Raw genomic sequence first — 18,405 nt, 5'->3', positions numbered from 1 at the left:
CACTTTGTTGGGAGAGTTGATGAAGTGGCCTCTTTTGGCGAAAGAATTAGAGACTCTTTACCAGTTGAGACTTGGGGTAGATAACCAGCTGAAAAATGAGTAAGCGTTGTTTAACCAAAAGCTGATTTTACAACTGTAGTGATGTTTAACCAAACTGAATTTATGTCGGCTGTCAACCCAATGATGTTCAACCAAACTGAATATGTGCTGACGTGTTAGTGGAGCAATTAGTATTTCTCAAGGTATGAGAAGATTTCGCATAGAGCGCTGATTTGTATGTTAAGTTGAAGGTCATCTCTACCTTGCAAAACCTCTTTTATTTATAGGGTACTTCTCTTCACATGCCTAACCACCAATCCGTAGACAGAATCCCAAACTGCACCTATCTCTTAGATGATAACACAATATTCACTTATCTCCTTTTTTTAGTGTCAACAGAGATATACTAATAACAGAGGAGATGAGAGAGATTTCATTTACCTTTTTTTTCTTCAACTAGCTGGACCCACCTCTCAAAGATGTCAATTTTTATTTTCCAACCAAGATAGATGAGTATTATAGAGCCCTTCCATTAGAGAGTTATCTTATAAAATCTCCAATGATTGGAAAATTTCTCCGGCCAATTAAGAAATATAAAGTTTTCATTCGAAAGAAACTTGCGCCTGGTATTAGAGATGCCCTAAAAGAAAATTAAAGGTAAGTCACTTAGGTTAACCTATTGACAATGAAGTTAGCTCTAGAATTAATTCGAAACTTTATAAGATAGAAACTTGCCGTATAAGAAAGGACCAAATTGGACTGATCAGTGATTGGTGATTAGTGGCCTGTGGATACTTGTGCACACCAAGTGGAAATAAAATTGAAAGAGACATCGTATGGTACTTGAAAATATGGGATATTTTGAGTACTTTTTATGTTAAATATTTTATTTAAATATAAAAAAACAAAAACAAATTGTATACTCCAAACCGTAAGAATTTGAATACTAACGCTGTGGGCCGGATTCTTGTACTCGCTTGTAGTAAAGCTGAAAACCAGATAACATAAACCAAAACAACACTGGATGATGAAAGCCATGAGGAGGACAGTGACGGAGAGGTTTTTGTCTTTCATTCAGTTCCGGTTTTTGTCTTTCATTATGTTATCCATCTGCGCCCATCGGTTTTCCATTTTTTTCAATTGTTTTTACCCAAATTTTCAGATAATCTTCTTCTTCTTATCCCTTCCTCGCATCCCATCGCTTTCGCTATCCTCCACCGTCAGATCATACTACTTCCTTCCTTCCTCCCGCTTAAATAATAATAATATGAACAAACTTCAGTAACCGCTACTCACAGAAGCTGCTGTGCCCACCAACTGCTTGCCGAAATGCCAGATACGAAAACGACGAGCTTCAATCTCCACTTCCTCTTCTTGCTCACCTATCCTATGCCGGCCAATGCCCAGAGCCCCGAGTTTCAGAACAACGGCTATGGCTACGTCAACAATTTGAACTCTTCAATGGCGCTCATCAGTGTCTTCCTCGTCTTTGCCTTCTTCTCCGTGGGCTTCCTCTCCGTCTACTTTCGCCGCTGCGTCGAGTCCGCACGCATGGAAGCCTCCGGAACTATAGCCCGCGCTGCCGGAACTCGAGCTCACGCCGCCTCCCTAGGTTTCAGCCGGCGAGGACTGGACCCGGCGGTGATCGAGACTTTCCCGATCCTCGTCTACTCCGCCGTCAAGGATCTCAAGATCGGCAAGGGAGCTCTCGAGTGCGCCGTGTGCTTAAGCGAGTTCGCCGACTTCGAAACGCTGCGTTTGCTTCCCAAATGCGATCACGTCTTCCATCCAGATTGCATCAACCCCTGGTTAGCCGCTCACGCGACGTGTCCGGTTTGCCGCTCCAACCTCACGTGCGCCGATTCGAATCCGCGCGCTACCGCGCGAAACACCGATTTAAATGTCGAAGATTCGAGTTCCAGGAGTCCGATTGAAATCGGCGTGGTACGAAACGACGCCGTTGTGCTCAATGTGGATGAAAATCAAAGCGGGGACCCACAAGCGGTTGAGAATGGTAAACCACGAACGAGATCTGGAATATGTGGAAAGTTTCCGAGATCGCACTCGACGGGTCACTCACTGATCCGACCCGGATTGAACACGGAGAGGTACACGTTGAGACTGCCGGAGGGGGTGAGGAAGCAGCTGGTTTCGAGCGGGAACAGTAAGCTGAGGCGTTCGACTAGCTACGACGTCCTTTTGCGCCGCGGCCTCGGGAGTTCGAGGAAGGGCTATAGGTGTGGCCGCGGTGAAGGGAAAAGCAGCGTGGATAATCAAATCGGTTGGGTCGACCCGTGGGTGATGTCGCCGTCGTTTTTACCTAGAGGAGGTGACGGAAATGTGGTGTCTGGGAAGACGCCGTTAATGTCTGTTAAAATGCCGTTGGATTGTCTCCATGTCAAGGCGGAGAGTTCAAAAGAATCGATGTCTCGGCTGCCTGTGTAATTTGTACATAATAATTGTGTATAATGTTTTTATTTTCGGAAGTCATTTGCATATAATTTTTTAGCTTGAAAAGTTGTGTTGGTATAGTTTGTAGGGAGGAATTTGTGTCTGCTCGTTATTGCGGGATTGAAAATTGTATGAAAAATTATATTAGAAAGAAATAAAAAATTGTGTTGTGAAAGATTAATAACCTTTTGTTGTCTAAACCCATGCTTTAGCTCTTTTCTTGGGGTCCTAACAAAGAATTAGTAGTTGTAGATTAGAGCTTAATCAAATTTATGCGAACAAATTAAATCAAGTAAAAGGAAAAGAACAAAAGTTAAGAATTGTAGCTTACATTGAAACTAGATTCAAGAATGTCACCGTTGAAAAACGCTGAAACTCTGGATTTTCAGAACCAGAAGGGAAGAATTCATGCATAAAGTTAAAGCAAAGATATAGATTACCAGCCCCAAATATTAAAACTAAAACAAAATTCAAGTTTCTGTGTGAAAACTTAATTGGGTTTGCGTATTAAAAGTAAAAAATCACAAAGCTAATAGTGATGAAATGAAGTGATGATTCTAGTTACCTCAAATCGTCGAGGACTGCTAACAGAGTGGATGAGCTTTGCGATGTGAAGTGGTTCATCACTGTTATTGTTAATTAAGTAAAAAGTGGCTCCTGCAGGAACTCTAATCACATCTCCGTGTTCCATGTTGAAGGTCTTCATTCTGGACTAGGATTCTCTCCCCTCCTCTTTCCATCCTCTTCCATTCTCTCCTCTCACATTCTCTTATTTTGTTTTTATCTTATTATAAAAAATTAATACAAGATGTTGACGTAGCTTAACCGTGACCGTTCAAATAGGAGGGGAAGGAAGGGGAGGGAAAAAAAGAGGGGAGAGAATCCTACTTCCTCCTTTCTTTCTTTCATCGAGAGAGTACAAGTACGTTGTCCTAAAATCGTAAAGTAACAACAAAACGGAGATATTAGAGCTTAATGTTGTAAGCATAATTTATTGAACAATTATGGAGGCTAGAGAGAGGTGAGGCACATAGAGAGAGAGAGAGGAGAGAGATGTGTAATTGTGAGGTGTGTGTTATTTCACACCATTGTGCCTTTATTTATAGTAGTAGGGAAGGTTAAATTCTTATCCTAATACTATTACAACTCTAATAGGATAATATCTAACTCTAGAGAATATTCCAAGATATCCCTATATACACTAGGATTGACACAATCACATTCCTAATCTAATAGGACTGCAATACTCCCCTAGAATGTGTAAATACTCAAACAAATGGTGCATCAGGTCTTTAGCGATGAAGTAAGTACAGTTGATGATGAGCGAATGAGAGTCTCATATGAATGGAAGAATGCATAAATGGTAAAACTCACAAAGCCTCGCTATGGTAAAACCCAAGGTGGGAGAAAAACCCATAGACTAAGGAGAAAAGTGAGAAGTTGCATTAAGTCAAAACTATACGTCTTCTATATCTAAATAGAAGATCTCACAGGGATATGATCAGCCCAGAATGGGTGCCTTGTCAAAACCTAGTTAGGTAGCAAAAACCCAGTGTGAAAAATACTTATAATTGTAAGGAAAAAGAGTACATTAAGATTAAGTGAGTATACTAGTACATTAAGATTAAGTGAGTATACTTCTGGATACTCCCCCTGAGTTTGACAAAATTTCCAAATAAGAACTACAAGCATTGCATATGAATAGTTAGGCATACCAATTCCACGGACAAGCTTTTGGAACGTTGACTTTGGCAATGACGTCATGTAGAGGTCGACAAGGTTGTCTAGGATCGGCTTGCATGGCTTCAATCTCCTTATGCTTTGCTGAAGTGATGTAGACGCAATATGTCTTGGTGTTGACTTTGTTGATTTTTCATGTCTTGGTCGGGTTGATACATGCGGCATAGTCTTCATGGATGGTCGTCGGGACTCAACGATGGATGAAAACAACAAGTACTTCGAATATGCTCAACAAGAGCTCTCAATCATATTTCATGTATGGCATAGTGAAGTAAGGAGAGTCTTGAAATGATTCGAAGATTTCGTAACTAAGGTTATATTGTGGACTTGCAAGATATTGCGATATCCATAACGGTAAAGACATACCATTCGGGGATTTGCCTTGTGCTGGTTTGATAAGTAACCAGCGTCAACATAACAACAAGGCCAACATCATTCCGAGGATCAAGGGGGTTGGATTTGCTCGAGATGATTTGGGATTAGCCCAAATCCGTAGTACTTTTCAGGGTAGTGGAAAACATCTTTAATACCAATTCAGTGGTTGCTTGTAGGCGCGGTGTTGCAACTTTAACAATAGATTAATAGCAAATGAGATGTCATATCTAACGCAATGAGCTAAGTACAACAAAGTGCAAAGTTGAACTCAAATATGAAAATTTGGATTCCATAACCTCTTCAAGGGTCTCATTTGCATATAGCGTTGGAAGATCATAGGTATACTTAAAAGGTAACACCTTCAGGGTGTAGTTCGACTAGTAAACCAAAATACCGTCAGAACAATGCTTCAACTTCAGGTTAAGGTATAAACGAGTTTTCCCCAGAGCCTTCATCTCAAATTCCATCTTCGGGTGCAAGGCAATTTTCTTAAGCTCTTTTAGAGTCTTAGTGAGATGTATGTCATCGACATAAACTGCAATTCTAGGAATTCGGAATAAGACTTCATAGTTTAACATGCAAGGGCATAATTCATATCCCTAACTGATCAAATAATCACTTAGACGGGTATACCGTGTGATCAAAATGGATAAAAATTTGGATGGATGAAATTTTTTTAAATCTAGCATCAAGGGGGAAATTGGCACCTCTATACAGGTCTAGGGGGCAAATCGACAAATATGCCTAAGATTTATATAGTATATGTACCCTTAAGTAATTTGGTCTAATGGTTTGCTTCCATTTTTCTATCCATTAATCATTTTTTACATTAAGAATTCATATGAGTACATCGCTTTTTTTTTTGGTCACATATGGGCTTTAATGTTGAAATGGTATATGGGTACATTCTTGTGAATTACTATAATTGTACGTAGGTACTTTTTCCTATAAGATTTATACAGTATTTACCCCCTTAAGTAATTTGATCTTATGGTTTGCTTCCATTTTTCTATACCATAATCATTTTTTACATTAAGAATTTATATGAGTACATTGCTCCTTTTTTTTTTTTTTTTTTTTTTTTTTTTTTTTTTTTTTTGTCACATATGGGTTTCAATGTTGAAATTGTGTATGGGGTACATTCTTGTGAATTATTATAAAGGAACTTTAACGAAAATCTCTTGGTACTGTTCACTTTAACGAAAAACTATATTTGTACACTAAAAAGTCAATCTTGATACTATTCACTTTACCCTTTATTTTGTCCTTATAGTTAAAATTCAAAGTTTTCAAGTCATTTTCATTAGTTTTTTTTTATTATAATTGCACATGCGTACATTCTTATGAGAACATTTATCTTTTATCATGACATTCAATAAAAAATAAATCTTTTTTATAACTTATTTTCCACATTTTAATCACCAATTTTTAATTGGTTTAAGGCTTTCTAAGGGTGGAGTTAGTTGTGTAATCCCATAAACGTTAAATTTCAAATCTTATGGGATTTTATATCCCATAAATATGGTAATTTATTTTATTTAATTGCTTTAAATGTTCGGACAAAAAAATTGCTTTAAAGGATGTCTATATTACAATATTTAATATATGTTTAATTTAAAATATAAAATAGTTGACATGGAAATTGATTAATGCTAATGTGTTGATGTGTACAAAGTCAAAGGACTTTGATCAAAATCTAAAAATTAATAGGGTCTCAATCAATGTACATGGACCGTATCCAAAGTATCTCCCAAAAAAAAATTCATGTTAATTATGCTTATCAAGAAGGTCCTGATGAGCATATTTAACAATGCGTAGGTCATGTTCACATGAAAGTTGCTAGGTCCAGGTGTTCCTTCCTTCTACTCCCCAATCTAGCACATAAACTAATCCATCCATGCTTGGGTATCTTTGGTTAACATTAATTCGGGCACCTCCTATTCTCTTATTGCGTTGAAATCATGCAGCTGCATTAGAGTCCCAAAAGGAATATCCTCATGTGGTAGTGGAGGCATCCCTATTTCAGGAGAAATGGTTCCAAAACACATAAGCTCTGGATTCCAACCTGGCGTAGGTACCATCACCATACTCTCTTAGGCTCTTCTTAATATTTTGTACTTCCCTGGATTAGGGTTTTAAGGAACATGATCCTCTCTGCCTTCAGCCTTACTATTAACCCTTTCTAGTTATTTCTTGCTTCTCCAACTAAGTCGTCTCTCTCTTTCTTGGGTAAACTTCTTGAACTTAACATTTTTCAGAAGCCTTTAAAATAGCAGGAATTTTCAATGAGTTCATATGAGCTTTATGTTGCCTCTAAACCTTTCTTATCATGTATGCCCCCATTTCTAGGGCAGGTCTTCCATCTCTGCCCACTATATACCATTTTCGACCCAGTCGGGCTGAATTCACCTTTGTAACTGGTGGTATCGGGCTCATGGTTATTTCACGCCTTCCTTGTTTCATATCGTTGTACTTATCTTCTACTTCTTAAGAGGCTTCGAAATTTCTAAATACTTAAGACAAACCCTTAGGCTCTGAATCTCCTCCCAACATCTGGAACACATTCTTAGTAGTTTCCTTGTTTGTTTCAACAACCTTAAGAATACTCTTGCTGGCATTCTGTTCTTCTATCTCATTTCTTTTGAACAACACTCGATCAATGATGGCACTTGATGTTGGTACCTTGAGCTCACACTCACATTGACATTTGCTACACAAAACTACTCTTTTGACCATAACTGCTTGGGGCATGTTAGGCAATCTTCTGACGCTTTCTGTTGGCCTACCTACTTGCCTTCTTTTTCCTTTTTCATCCAAGGTAACTTTTCCTTTCCCCCTCTCAACCCAATTAAGATTTATCATGTTGATTGGGGCCTCAGGGAATGGATCTATGTCAATCATCATGTTGACCTGGGGTTTCTCCAGTAACAATTTCCCTTTTACTATAAGGTTTTAGATCCAATCTCTGAATTGCATACAATTATGAATGTGGTTAAGGGTATAGTGGACCTTGCAATATTTCTTCCCTCTCAGTTCTTCAGGTTTGGGCATCTTTTTGGTGCTATCGAGCAAGATTAGCCGAGCCTTCACCAGTTCTTTATAGATATATACGGCCTTAGTTAAGTCAAAGGAATATGATTGATACTTTTCAGGCTTTATAGGTACAAAGCCACCATCATTCATCATGATCTTCTGGTCTTTGATGGGTTGAACTAATCCCTTCACCATCAAAGGTTTAAAAGGAGTGGTCATCTCTGTAGCACATAACTCTATCCTTTCTCTTATGCTGTTATCATTTTCTCCTACCTATAGGCCTTCAAACTCCAACTAGTGTATTAGCGCTTTACTTTTATAAAATGGAGGCACTTTAGATGAATGTTTCACTTGGTGTTCTTCCGCCAACAACTTCTCATACTTAGTGGCCACAATTACCAACTTATGAAGCTCGTTAAACTGTATATTTGGGAATTAACATTTCATACTGGTCTTCCTAAACCTCATCATAAAATCCTTCATAGATTCATGTTCATATTGCTTCACTTCCACCAGATCATTAATGGTTATTTCAGGTTCCACCCTATAGAACTGCTCACGAAAAGCCATCTCCATCTGCCCCCAGTTGGTAATGGAATTAGGGGGGTAACACAGAGTACCATTGGGAAGTCAAGCCTACTAGTGAGTTTCCAAGCAATCTTAGTTTGTAGTTGGGGTTGTTCTCGAATGCTACACAGTGATTTGAAAACTTGAAAATGTGATATCTGGAAGACACATTACAGTCTTCCCCACTAAAAGTTGGGAACTGAGGCACCTTGAAATTGAGAAGGAAAGGATTATTCTCTTCAATTTACTTAGGACAAAGCTTCTGATATGTTATCTTAAGCATCGAGCGAGCTTGCGGTTGAGCATTATGTACCACCATCTTCCTCAATTTTGCCAATTCATTCATGAGTTGTTAGTTAGCCATATTATTGTGTAGGGGATAAGAAGTCCCCCACTTCGGGCTATGATCGATGCCCGAGAAAGGTTCCTTTTGTGGGTTTGGTTATCTTCATCTAGCTTTTCATCTTCCTTATCAACCAATGGTGGTGGCGTGTAAGGAAGAGGCTTGGCCCTAGCTATGGATAAGCCATTTCTGTTTGTTTTTCCCATCGAGTTAGATGCACCAATCTTTATCCCTTCCTGCCCGACCTGCCTTCTAACATTTGGTGGTGGTGGCAGCGGATCGGGTAAGCTTATCTCTTAAAACTCTTCTTCTTCTCACTGACTGGTTTGAGACTCTTCCTTCCTTTTCCCTTTGTTCTTCCTTTCTTCAAATAAAGGAAACAAAGGAATTGTTGGTTCCTTTTCTGGGCTTGCCTGCATGATTTTTTTACTGGTATAACCATCTTTTAGTAAGGAGTACTCTAACTATAACAACCTTTGTAGCGTTCCTATTAAGGAACACATCCTGCTAACTTCTCATCTAGTTTCCAGAGAGATCATCTCCATACTCCTCAATACTTGCACCATGGTGGCTTGTAAATCTTCACTAGTGACCTTTCCACCCGACTTCTCAAAAGAGGTCGAACTTTCTAAGATTCTGGGGCCGTTTAGTGAAGGAAAGTCTTATGGGTAATCTGTCATGCCTGCTTCTGTTAGACAAAGAGGTTGTTAGAATTGCACCTTCCATCTGAATGTTCGATCCTTCTTTTGTCATGGCATACAATATCACAAAATAGGTCCCATCGGGTGTGCCAAAACTATGGTCGGGCTAGATTTGTGCCTCACACAACTCCCCGAGGTCTTGCTTATCGGGCAAGATTTGCTGCTTGGTGTGCTACAATATGAGTTTGCTATTAGTTTGAATGGTGCCCTTGTGGGGCATTTGTTAGGCCTTAAGGCTCATAATCAAAACTAGTATGGATCTGAGCATGCCACTGTTATCTTTGTATAACAGATTATTCTTTATTAAATGAGTTGATTACCTGCGCCACAAGTTACTTAGACTTTTTTATCTTATTGGATTGTTACAAATAGTTTAAGTCTATATAAGGTTATTTTTCTTGCCTTGTAAACAAGCACTTTTACTCATAATATTGTATGTCCAGAGAAAGGGAGTTCAGGGCCCTTCGAACCATTTCTTTGATTACAGTTAATACTAAAGAAGTAAGGTTAATTAGTTTAACTAGATTATTCATATATGAAACTTTGAACAACAAGCAGTTGAAAAAGGATTTAAAACATAATGAAAGATACATTAAACAACATATATACTTTATGTAAGCACAAACAAAAGAGACTCGGGCAAGATTATAACCTTGTCAGGTAAGGTTCATCTTCTTGCGACTATTTCTCTTTGTGTGTTTTACAAGGGTTGTAATGTTTGGAGAATGAAATGTAAAACAGATTTACTAAAGGGATTCGATACTACAATACTGGGAAAAGGTAGTAGAGCTTATAAAACTTGACAAAAGATGGCTTTCTATGGTGAATCTATGAATAAAAGAGCAGAGTCTGGACAAAATGAAGCTTTTTGGTTTCTGGCTTATTTGAGAGCAAAGTTGGATGTCTTTTGATTGATTGGTTGAGTGTTCTTGTCTTTGGTGTCCCTTGCTACTTTTACAGACTTTTTAGCCCTACTGTCTAAGCCTTGCCTTTTGGGGATGGCCTCCAGAGTATGGTGAGTCACCACTTATTTACCTATCAATGCCCTTGAAAAGTACTTTTTGCTGGGGATGACCTATCCTTCTGAGTGTCATTTCTCACGTAGGCTTGTTGCCTATTCCTTGGCAAAAATAATTTTTAATGCCTCCTAGGTTATCGACTTGTCCTAGCCCAATTCTCCTTTTGCTTTTTATATTCTTGGGCCTCCATTCTCACTACGCCCAACATTAAATATCCACTCAAACAACTCCAAGCAAGGAAACAAATTAAGGGAGGCTGACTCCTCAAAATGGAAGGTATAAAACCTATTTGTTTTCTTTGTTCTTTGTGTGTGCAAGAGATCGACACTCATTGCTTCCAAGTCCTAATTCACATTGGAAATACCAACTCTAGTTGTCAGACAATGCCTTCTGCGAGCAAGCCTCTTTGCTATCAAAACTCTCGCACAAAGCCTTGAAAATGAAGCAAGTGATGATCTTTGCAAGGATGGTTAAAGTCCTGTCATCAAGAACTTTCTCAGCACAACATGTCTGCACACAGACACGGAGGTGCCCGAAAGTAAACTCATCCAAAATGTTCATCTTCAGCAGCTCGGATCTACTCATCAAGCTTCTTCTCGACACAACATGTCTCTATGTAGACATGGAGGTGCAGAAAAATGATCTTTACGGGGAAGGTCAAAATTTATTCAGCATTTTCTCGGCACAACATGTCTCCACATAGACACAGAGGTGTCGGAAAGTGACCTTTACGGAGAAGATCGAAATCTACTTGTCAAGAATTTTCTCGGCACAACATGTCTCTATGTAGACACAGAGGTGTCTAAAGTTATTAGGAATGTTTCTCACGTGGAGAACAAAAAGAAAAGGTCGTTTATGGCTAAATTATGCCACCTGCTGCACTATTTCTTCCCCAAGTCACAAACAAGAGTCAAGCAAGTCAACTTCTGCTGCCAACTTCTAGGCTAAATTTTGAAGTGGTATTTATTCTTCTTTTTTCCAAGTCTACTTGCTATTTGAAGACCAAAAGAAAGAATAAAGCCAAAGTCGAGGTTTCAACTAATATGCACCTGAAAGGCTCATCGTTGGCAACGAAGTCTCAATTATAGAAACAATGTGCAATTTGACTCCCTAAGACAAATTATTGAGAGAGAAACCCGTTTGCAAGCTTCGCGAGGTCAGCTCTATAATGCAATATGCAACACTAAAATGATCTTGAATTACACTCAAAGCTAGCTCAAAACCAAATTCAAGTGTCAATAATAAATTAGTGGGTTCACATAAAATTGCCCATTAATTTTATTTGACAACCAAATGGCATAAAGCTGTTTCAAATTTCAAATTACACAAAGCCACTCCAAGTGGCACAAAGTCCTTGCCTGCATGAGCTGAAATTGCACAAGGCATCAAATCCAAACAAATACATAACGAACTAAGTCGGTTTGATTCCATCAAGGATATTTAAGCAATATAGTATCACATTGTAGACAGTACTGCAAATCCAAAATATCAAACTGAATCCCCAGTTCACCTCAACCAAATTCACCACATACAAATTGAATTCTTGGTTCATTCAACCAAATTCACCCAAATAAACCAAACACAAAATCCTTGTTTTTAGTGGGTCATTCATTCACTAAAAATCTCAAACGAAATCAAAGGAACTACGAGTGACTTGATTCGTCAAAAGGGTACGTAGGCAATCTAGGGCTTAACCTAGGTGCGGTCGCAAAATCAAACAAACACCCAAGTCCCCAAGTTACGATTGATTCATAATGAAATCAAAGGATTTTCCCTTTTTAATGAAGGATTGTAATGAAGGAAATATTTGTTAAAACAAGTTCATTTGAGCAACATCTACAACATACAATTAACAATTAAAGGTGGAATCATGCTTGTATGCACTCAAAAACAAAACTTTACGCATGAAATTAAAGGCCTAGTGAGTGTGGTGAACCAATACTCCACTCAAGAACAAAGTGAGTTGAGAAACTTTTATAACTTTGAAGCACCTCTTTGCTTAGCAAAAGGATAATCACCCAAGAAAGAGGGCCTTCATTCCTTGCTTCTTAGCTCCATGGATTGCTTAGATGAGGATGGTTGAATGGATTCTCCAAGTTCCCGAAATAGAGAACCTCTAAGTCTCTACACCAAGGAGAGACTAGAAGAAGAGATGAGTAACCTTGGAGGAGGGAAGATTGCTAGCTAATCTCCTCCAAGGGGCCGGCCTCCTAGAGAGAAAGGGAGAGACTTGTACTATCCAATTTCCTCTAAAAGAACCCTAAATGAATTTTGGCTATAAAGTTCTTTATATAGTCACTTCACTTAAGTGACAAAAAGAACCAAAAACCTATTACATCAATATGGCTGGCCTTCTATGGTCTTTGGGCCCTCTTGAATTTTTATTCATTAAGTTGTCATACAACTTAAGTCAATGGGGTTGACATTTGAAGCCCATTGGGCCTTGAGGCCCAAAACTAACCCAAGGTCTAAAACAAACTTATTTGTTTGATTAATTAACATATTAATTAATCCTAACCATAAAGAATTAAACCATTTAATTATCCTTACTCATCTCCGTTGTTTCTTCAATCTCTACCTTACATAGTGTACGATCCATTAGGTTCCTTTTAGTGAGGCAGTGTGGAATTAGAACTCTTCAAATCGATTGTGAATTGAAACATACTTTCAATTATCCCCTTACTGATTAAGGCTTCCACAAACCATGAGTGACTCCTAGCAGTATGTTATGGTTACCCAAGCTAATCAGAAGAGGTGGAGAACCTATTCAAATTAGGATTAAAATACAATACGGTATTTCTCTAATACAATACTCTTGACCACATTGTTTGGTTTGATAGCTTATTCATGTCTACTATCCAATGTGATTCTCTTACTTATATGATTACCTTGAATGTGATTAGGAACGACTTCCTAAATCTCATTCATACTCTGGCCAGAGATTCTTAATTATATCATATAGTATTCTCCCTCAAATAGTTTGAAGGTTAGAGATCCTTTGTTGCACATTCACTTGCTTCTATGGCTAAGTGGCTTAAACCCAACTATGCCGTGGACACCCTTTGACGGAGTGACTTTGACATATTCAAAGATCAAGGACCTAACCACAAGACAACTATGATTCCTCAGGTCAAATGACTAATTTGCATTATCCTAACCATGAGTTCTTATGTGACATGAGTATGAGAACTCCTTATTGATCGCGTTCAATGGACTCATTCTCTATTGAGCACCTACATGTTTGTCTTGGTGCTAGTCACATCAATGACTCGAGACCAATCACTCTCTTTTAAAGAAGACATAGCACGTACTAATCTTAACGGACTGTCAATGCCCAATTGGAAATCCTATGATCAGGAACGTTTAGGATATGTATACGTAAGAGAATGGTCTCATGTATCTAACTTCTTTAGATCACATCCTCCCAATTACATATTTCTTGGACTTATCGTTTAAGCATATAACATTTATATTAGACGGCCCTAAACAATAATATTTGCCTTTTATATTAAACTAGATTAGCTTAACATGTGAAATGTCCGTAAAGTATCATCATATGATTTGCTTTTAGGGCACATTTCCAACAATCTCCCACTTGCACTAGAGCCAATCAGCTTGGTCATCAGTGATGATACCTCTTCTGAATTCATTTAAAAAATGGCTGAATAGTAAGCCTAGACTGTAAAATCTCACATCGCCCAGGGGAATGGATCCTATAAGCCTTATATGTATGTTCCCATCTCTACCTAGCACAAGGCCTTTTGGTAGCTCACTGGCTTCGGGTTCCATCGGAACTTCGAAGTTAAACGAGTTCGGGCGAGAGCATTCCTAAGATGGGTGACCCATAGGGAAATTCTCATGTGAGTTCCCAGAAACAAAATCGTGAGGGCGTGGTCAGGGCCCAAAGCGGACAATATCGTGCTACAATGAAGTCGAGCCTGAGATGTGGTGGGGGCCTGGACCGGGATGTGACAATTTGGTATCATAGCCAATCCCTGGCCAGAAGTGTGCCAACGAGGACATCGGGCCCCTAAGGAGGGTGGATTGTAACATCCCACATCACCTAGGGGAGTGGATCCTCTAAGCCTTATATGTATATTCCCATCTCTACCTAGTACGATGCCTTTTGGGAGCTCATTAGCTTCGAGTTTCGTCGGAACTCCGAAGTTAAGCGAGTTCGGGCATAGTTGGGGCCCAAAGCGGACAATATCGTGCTACGGTGGAGTCAAGCCCAGGATGTAGTAGGGGCCCGAGCCGGGATGTGACATAGACAATGGATATCTATATGTTATCCATACAAGCAACCTTGGGAATAACGACATCACCATTATACATGATTCTTAATCATGTGGTTTAGTCTCTCATTTGAGTTCGGATCTTGATGAGACCTTGATTCTCTAGCTTGGGCTATCGCCCCATAAGTGTCGTAGTGTCGGCACACTAGAGACACTTTCTGGTTAGAACCGATTAGAGAATTCATAAATGAACTTTCCCATCCAAACAACATTGTTGTAAGCTTCTATATGGCGATATATTTTGCATGCACGATGGAACACACTAAAGTCATTACTTTTAATATTTCCACTCAAATATCTCTTTAGTCATAATAACGAGATGTCCAATTATCTCTTCATTCAAAATGAAGAGACATCCAATGATGGATACGATATTAGATTCATAATCTAATACATTTACGCTTCCATTGTGTTACTTTAATTCTTCCTCATTCTTGATGAATCTATCCTTTAGTATGTCTTAAATACTTAAGGACTCACTTGACAGTTGCCATGGTAATGATCCTGGGCTTGCACTGATATCGTCTTGTACCAATTTTGGCACAACTCATATCAATATTTTCATACAATATGAAATACGTAAATCACCTTTTTGCGTATGCATAAAGGATTCTATTTACGCTTTATGCTTCTTTGGGAGTCAAAAGGTTGCATTCCCTTTTAGAAGAACAACTCCCAGTTTGACTGGAATTATCCTTTCATTTGAAGTTTATCATTCGAGAAACTTCCTATATCTATCGTCTATCAATAGGAATTGAGATAATCCAATAATATCTTGAAATCTATCATTATAGATTTCCATCCCATGTATATAGACTATGTCTCCCATATACATTCTATCATTATAGAATGTTTTAAGTCATAACTTTAACGAAGACGAATTCCTTTCATTTCCAAAATTAATATATCATATATATGTTCAAATTTAGGAATATGGTTAACTCTCACTAATCTTTTGTAAACCTAGTAAACAAATGATTCATTTACATCCTTATGAGAAATCAAACGATTTGATCTTTCTCTCATAAGACACTTATGGCTCCCAGTAGCTTGCTAAGATTCATTATGGATGGATCTCTACAACTTACACGTCTTGTGATTCCTAGTTTTAGACATATATTATCAAGACTATCTTGATAATGGTTTTAGAAACCCATATTATGTCCAAACATTGAATCACCGTTTAGTTGTAGCTAGCAATCTTCGAATTAATTGAAACTAAGACTACATCAAAGATGGTTTCTTCCAAGTCAACCAATCTTGTTGATTGTAGTCACCTTAAGCTACCATTTAGCTATGTAGGTTTCATTATTTCAGGTCAAATGGTACTATACCATTTCCTTGAGTATATGTTATATGTACACTCAATGTAGTCATAAGGATTCTCATTCTTATTTCTTTCGAATTAAGAGGTGTAACTCTATGACATAGTCATAAAGTTCAAACCATTCAACTTAGACGGTTTATAAATCCTTCTCGACTACCTTGGAGCTTGTGGTGTAGGAACTTGGTTGTTATATTTGTTGATTATTATCTTGTCTCTCAAAGAACCCATTTTTTGAGTTCTATCTCTCGTTCATTTGATCTATGTTAGGCAAATCCTAGTGTAGGATTACAATGAGCTACCCAACGAACAACATTTGTTAGTTGGTTAGTAGAAATGATATCCAAAGGTTAATATAAGGATGTCACACAAGATTGTTCTCAAACAAATATTGCTTATTAGCACACAACCTCAAATCTTAACATGCTTACTACTTGTCTTTCTTTCCAACTACATCCTATGGAGTCATGAAAATTTTGGAAGATCTTCTAATTGACAATCATATTGTTTTAGAAGTATATATCCTATATATGGGTAATTGATAACATCCAACGAACTAAATCTTATTCAAGTTCGTTCTTCTCCCAATGGAGAAATCCATTATCTTATGATGCTACTTTCCTTGATATCTTTCAAGGAAACTCTTATAAAATGTTATTTTTCCTTGGATCAAATCTAAGGAGATAAATACTTTAGACGTCTTGCTCATCAACTTACATTCTTGAATTCTTTGAAACCTTTTGCAAAGTATTCAAACTTGTGTCTATTCAAAATAAACGATAGTCTAACCGAGAGCGATCTTCGGTGAATGTCATACAACATGAGTAGTATTATGTTGTAGACAAGTTCCACTAACATCTAAGTGAATTAACCTCAACAACTTTGTGATTCTTAATTCTTTCCAAAAGAATAAAGATTCAAACATTTTGCCTCTATATAGTTTTAACAAGAAGGCATTGGATCCTGATCTAACGATCAAAAGCATCCATTTATGACCAACTAGTAATTTATGTTTTAGAGGTGTCACAACTCAGTGGGATTAGTCACTATCTTGCACCCTTTTGGGTTTTAAGCATCGTTATATTCTAAACAGTTAACACTACCACATCATCTCTACTATAGAGACAATCAATTAGATTACAATAATCCAATCATTCATTAATAAAGAATAATGTTTTGTCAAACAAAACATCTCTTATAGTGATGGAATTAAGTTCCTTATTCAAATTGGAATGTAAAGACAATCTTTGGTTTTCCAATTTCTTTGGTAGTTCATATGAGGAAGTAAGTATTATCTGCATTCGCAGAGATCTATATTTTATTCACGTTTCGAATGTGAAGTACTTTCTCTTCTCTCATTAATCTTCTACTTCTTATTAGCCACACTTTTTCAACTATTGTAAAACATAGTTACTTATTAGCCACACTTGCCATACATTTCTTGCAAATGCCCCTTCCAATGTCCATCCTTTCATAAATAAAGTTTGTTCCCTTGGAGTTATTTCGCCTTCTTCATTTGACATCTCCTTTGACTACAATAGTCATGGTCCTTAAACTCCCACTATCCCCCTTGAAACTTATTTCAGTTGTGTTTATACACATCAAACAATTTGGACAATGTGTTGTTAATGTTCACTATATAGTTTACAATAAACTTAGCGAACCATTTGGATAGGGACACAAAAGTGAAATCCTTGCCTAGTTTTCATCTCTTGAAGTGGTTTAACACTTCAACACTGAATGATTCAAAATCATCATAAGTCCATGTTGATGGACTATTTTTGTCAATCAACCATTATGTTCTAAACATAATTACAAACTTTCGAGAATTGTTCAAGGCAACTCTCATTTCTTCATACAACAATTTGTAAGTGAAGAATCATGGTTCATAAAGTGCCCATACCCTTGTGCTTACTTTTCAAGTTCCTTGTTCATTTAACAAAGAAACAAACACTAGTGTTTGCGTTAACTAAGGGTTGTTCAAAGCAACTCTTATTTCTTCATACAACAATTTGAAAGTGAAGAATTATGACACTAATAGTGTTGTCAATAGGAAGATTGTGAGAATGAGACTACTTAGGTACATATACAATCAATCAAGACAATCTATGGGATTGTGGTACCAAGTTCGGAAACTAAAGCCTTCAGCTTTTCTTTGTCAAGTTTTGGATAGCGTTTGCAAATATATCGGTAAATAAATACATAACGAATATAAATTGATTGATTTTAAGCTATTTGATCTCGATCATTAAATCAAATAGCACTACTCACTATTTTTGGCAAATTCCATATCCTTCATCGGAATTCGAGAGTTTTGGAGGAAACTCTTAGTAGGGTATGGGAGTCTCACTATTACCAAGCCCACCTCACAATGATATGATGTTGGCTCCTAAGTTATTCCCACCATGCAAGTTCGCGTAGGGATTCAAGAACAACCTCACAATGATATGATGTTGATCATTCTCGTTGCCTACCTTCACAACATCATGTATGCGTATAGGACTCCTCCTGAGTGTAA

At 37.8% G+C, this 18,405-nt stretch overlaps 1 protein-coding gene across 1 annotated transcript; it reads left to right on the top strand.

Annotated features, from left to right (window-relative positions):
- Positions 1–1,025: 1,025 nt before the first annotated feature.
- LOC137719095 (E3 ubiquitin-protein ligase ATL31-like) lies at positions 1,026–2,638 on the top strand. The gene has a single exon (XM_068458400.1). The coding sequence runs from the start codon at positions 1,369–1,371 to the stop codon at positions 2,482–2,484; it is 1,116 nt and encodes a 371-aa protein (XP_068314501.1). The 5' UTR covers positions 1,026–1,368; the 3' UTR covers positions 2,485–2,638.
- The last annotated feature ends 15,767 nt before the right edge of the window (positions 2,639–18,405 follow it).

The sequence above is a fragment of the Pyrus communis genome, chromosome 1, assembly GCF_963583255.1.
Source record: "Pyrus communis chromosome 1, drPyrComm1.1, whole genome shotgun sequence".
Classification (NCBI taxonomy): Eukaryota; Viridiplantae; Streptophyta; class Magnoliopsida; order Rosales; family Rosaceae; genus Pyrus; species Pyrus communis.
Note: the sequence above shows the minus strand (reverse complement) of the source record. Positions and strands in the feature narration are given on the sequence as shown.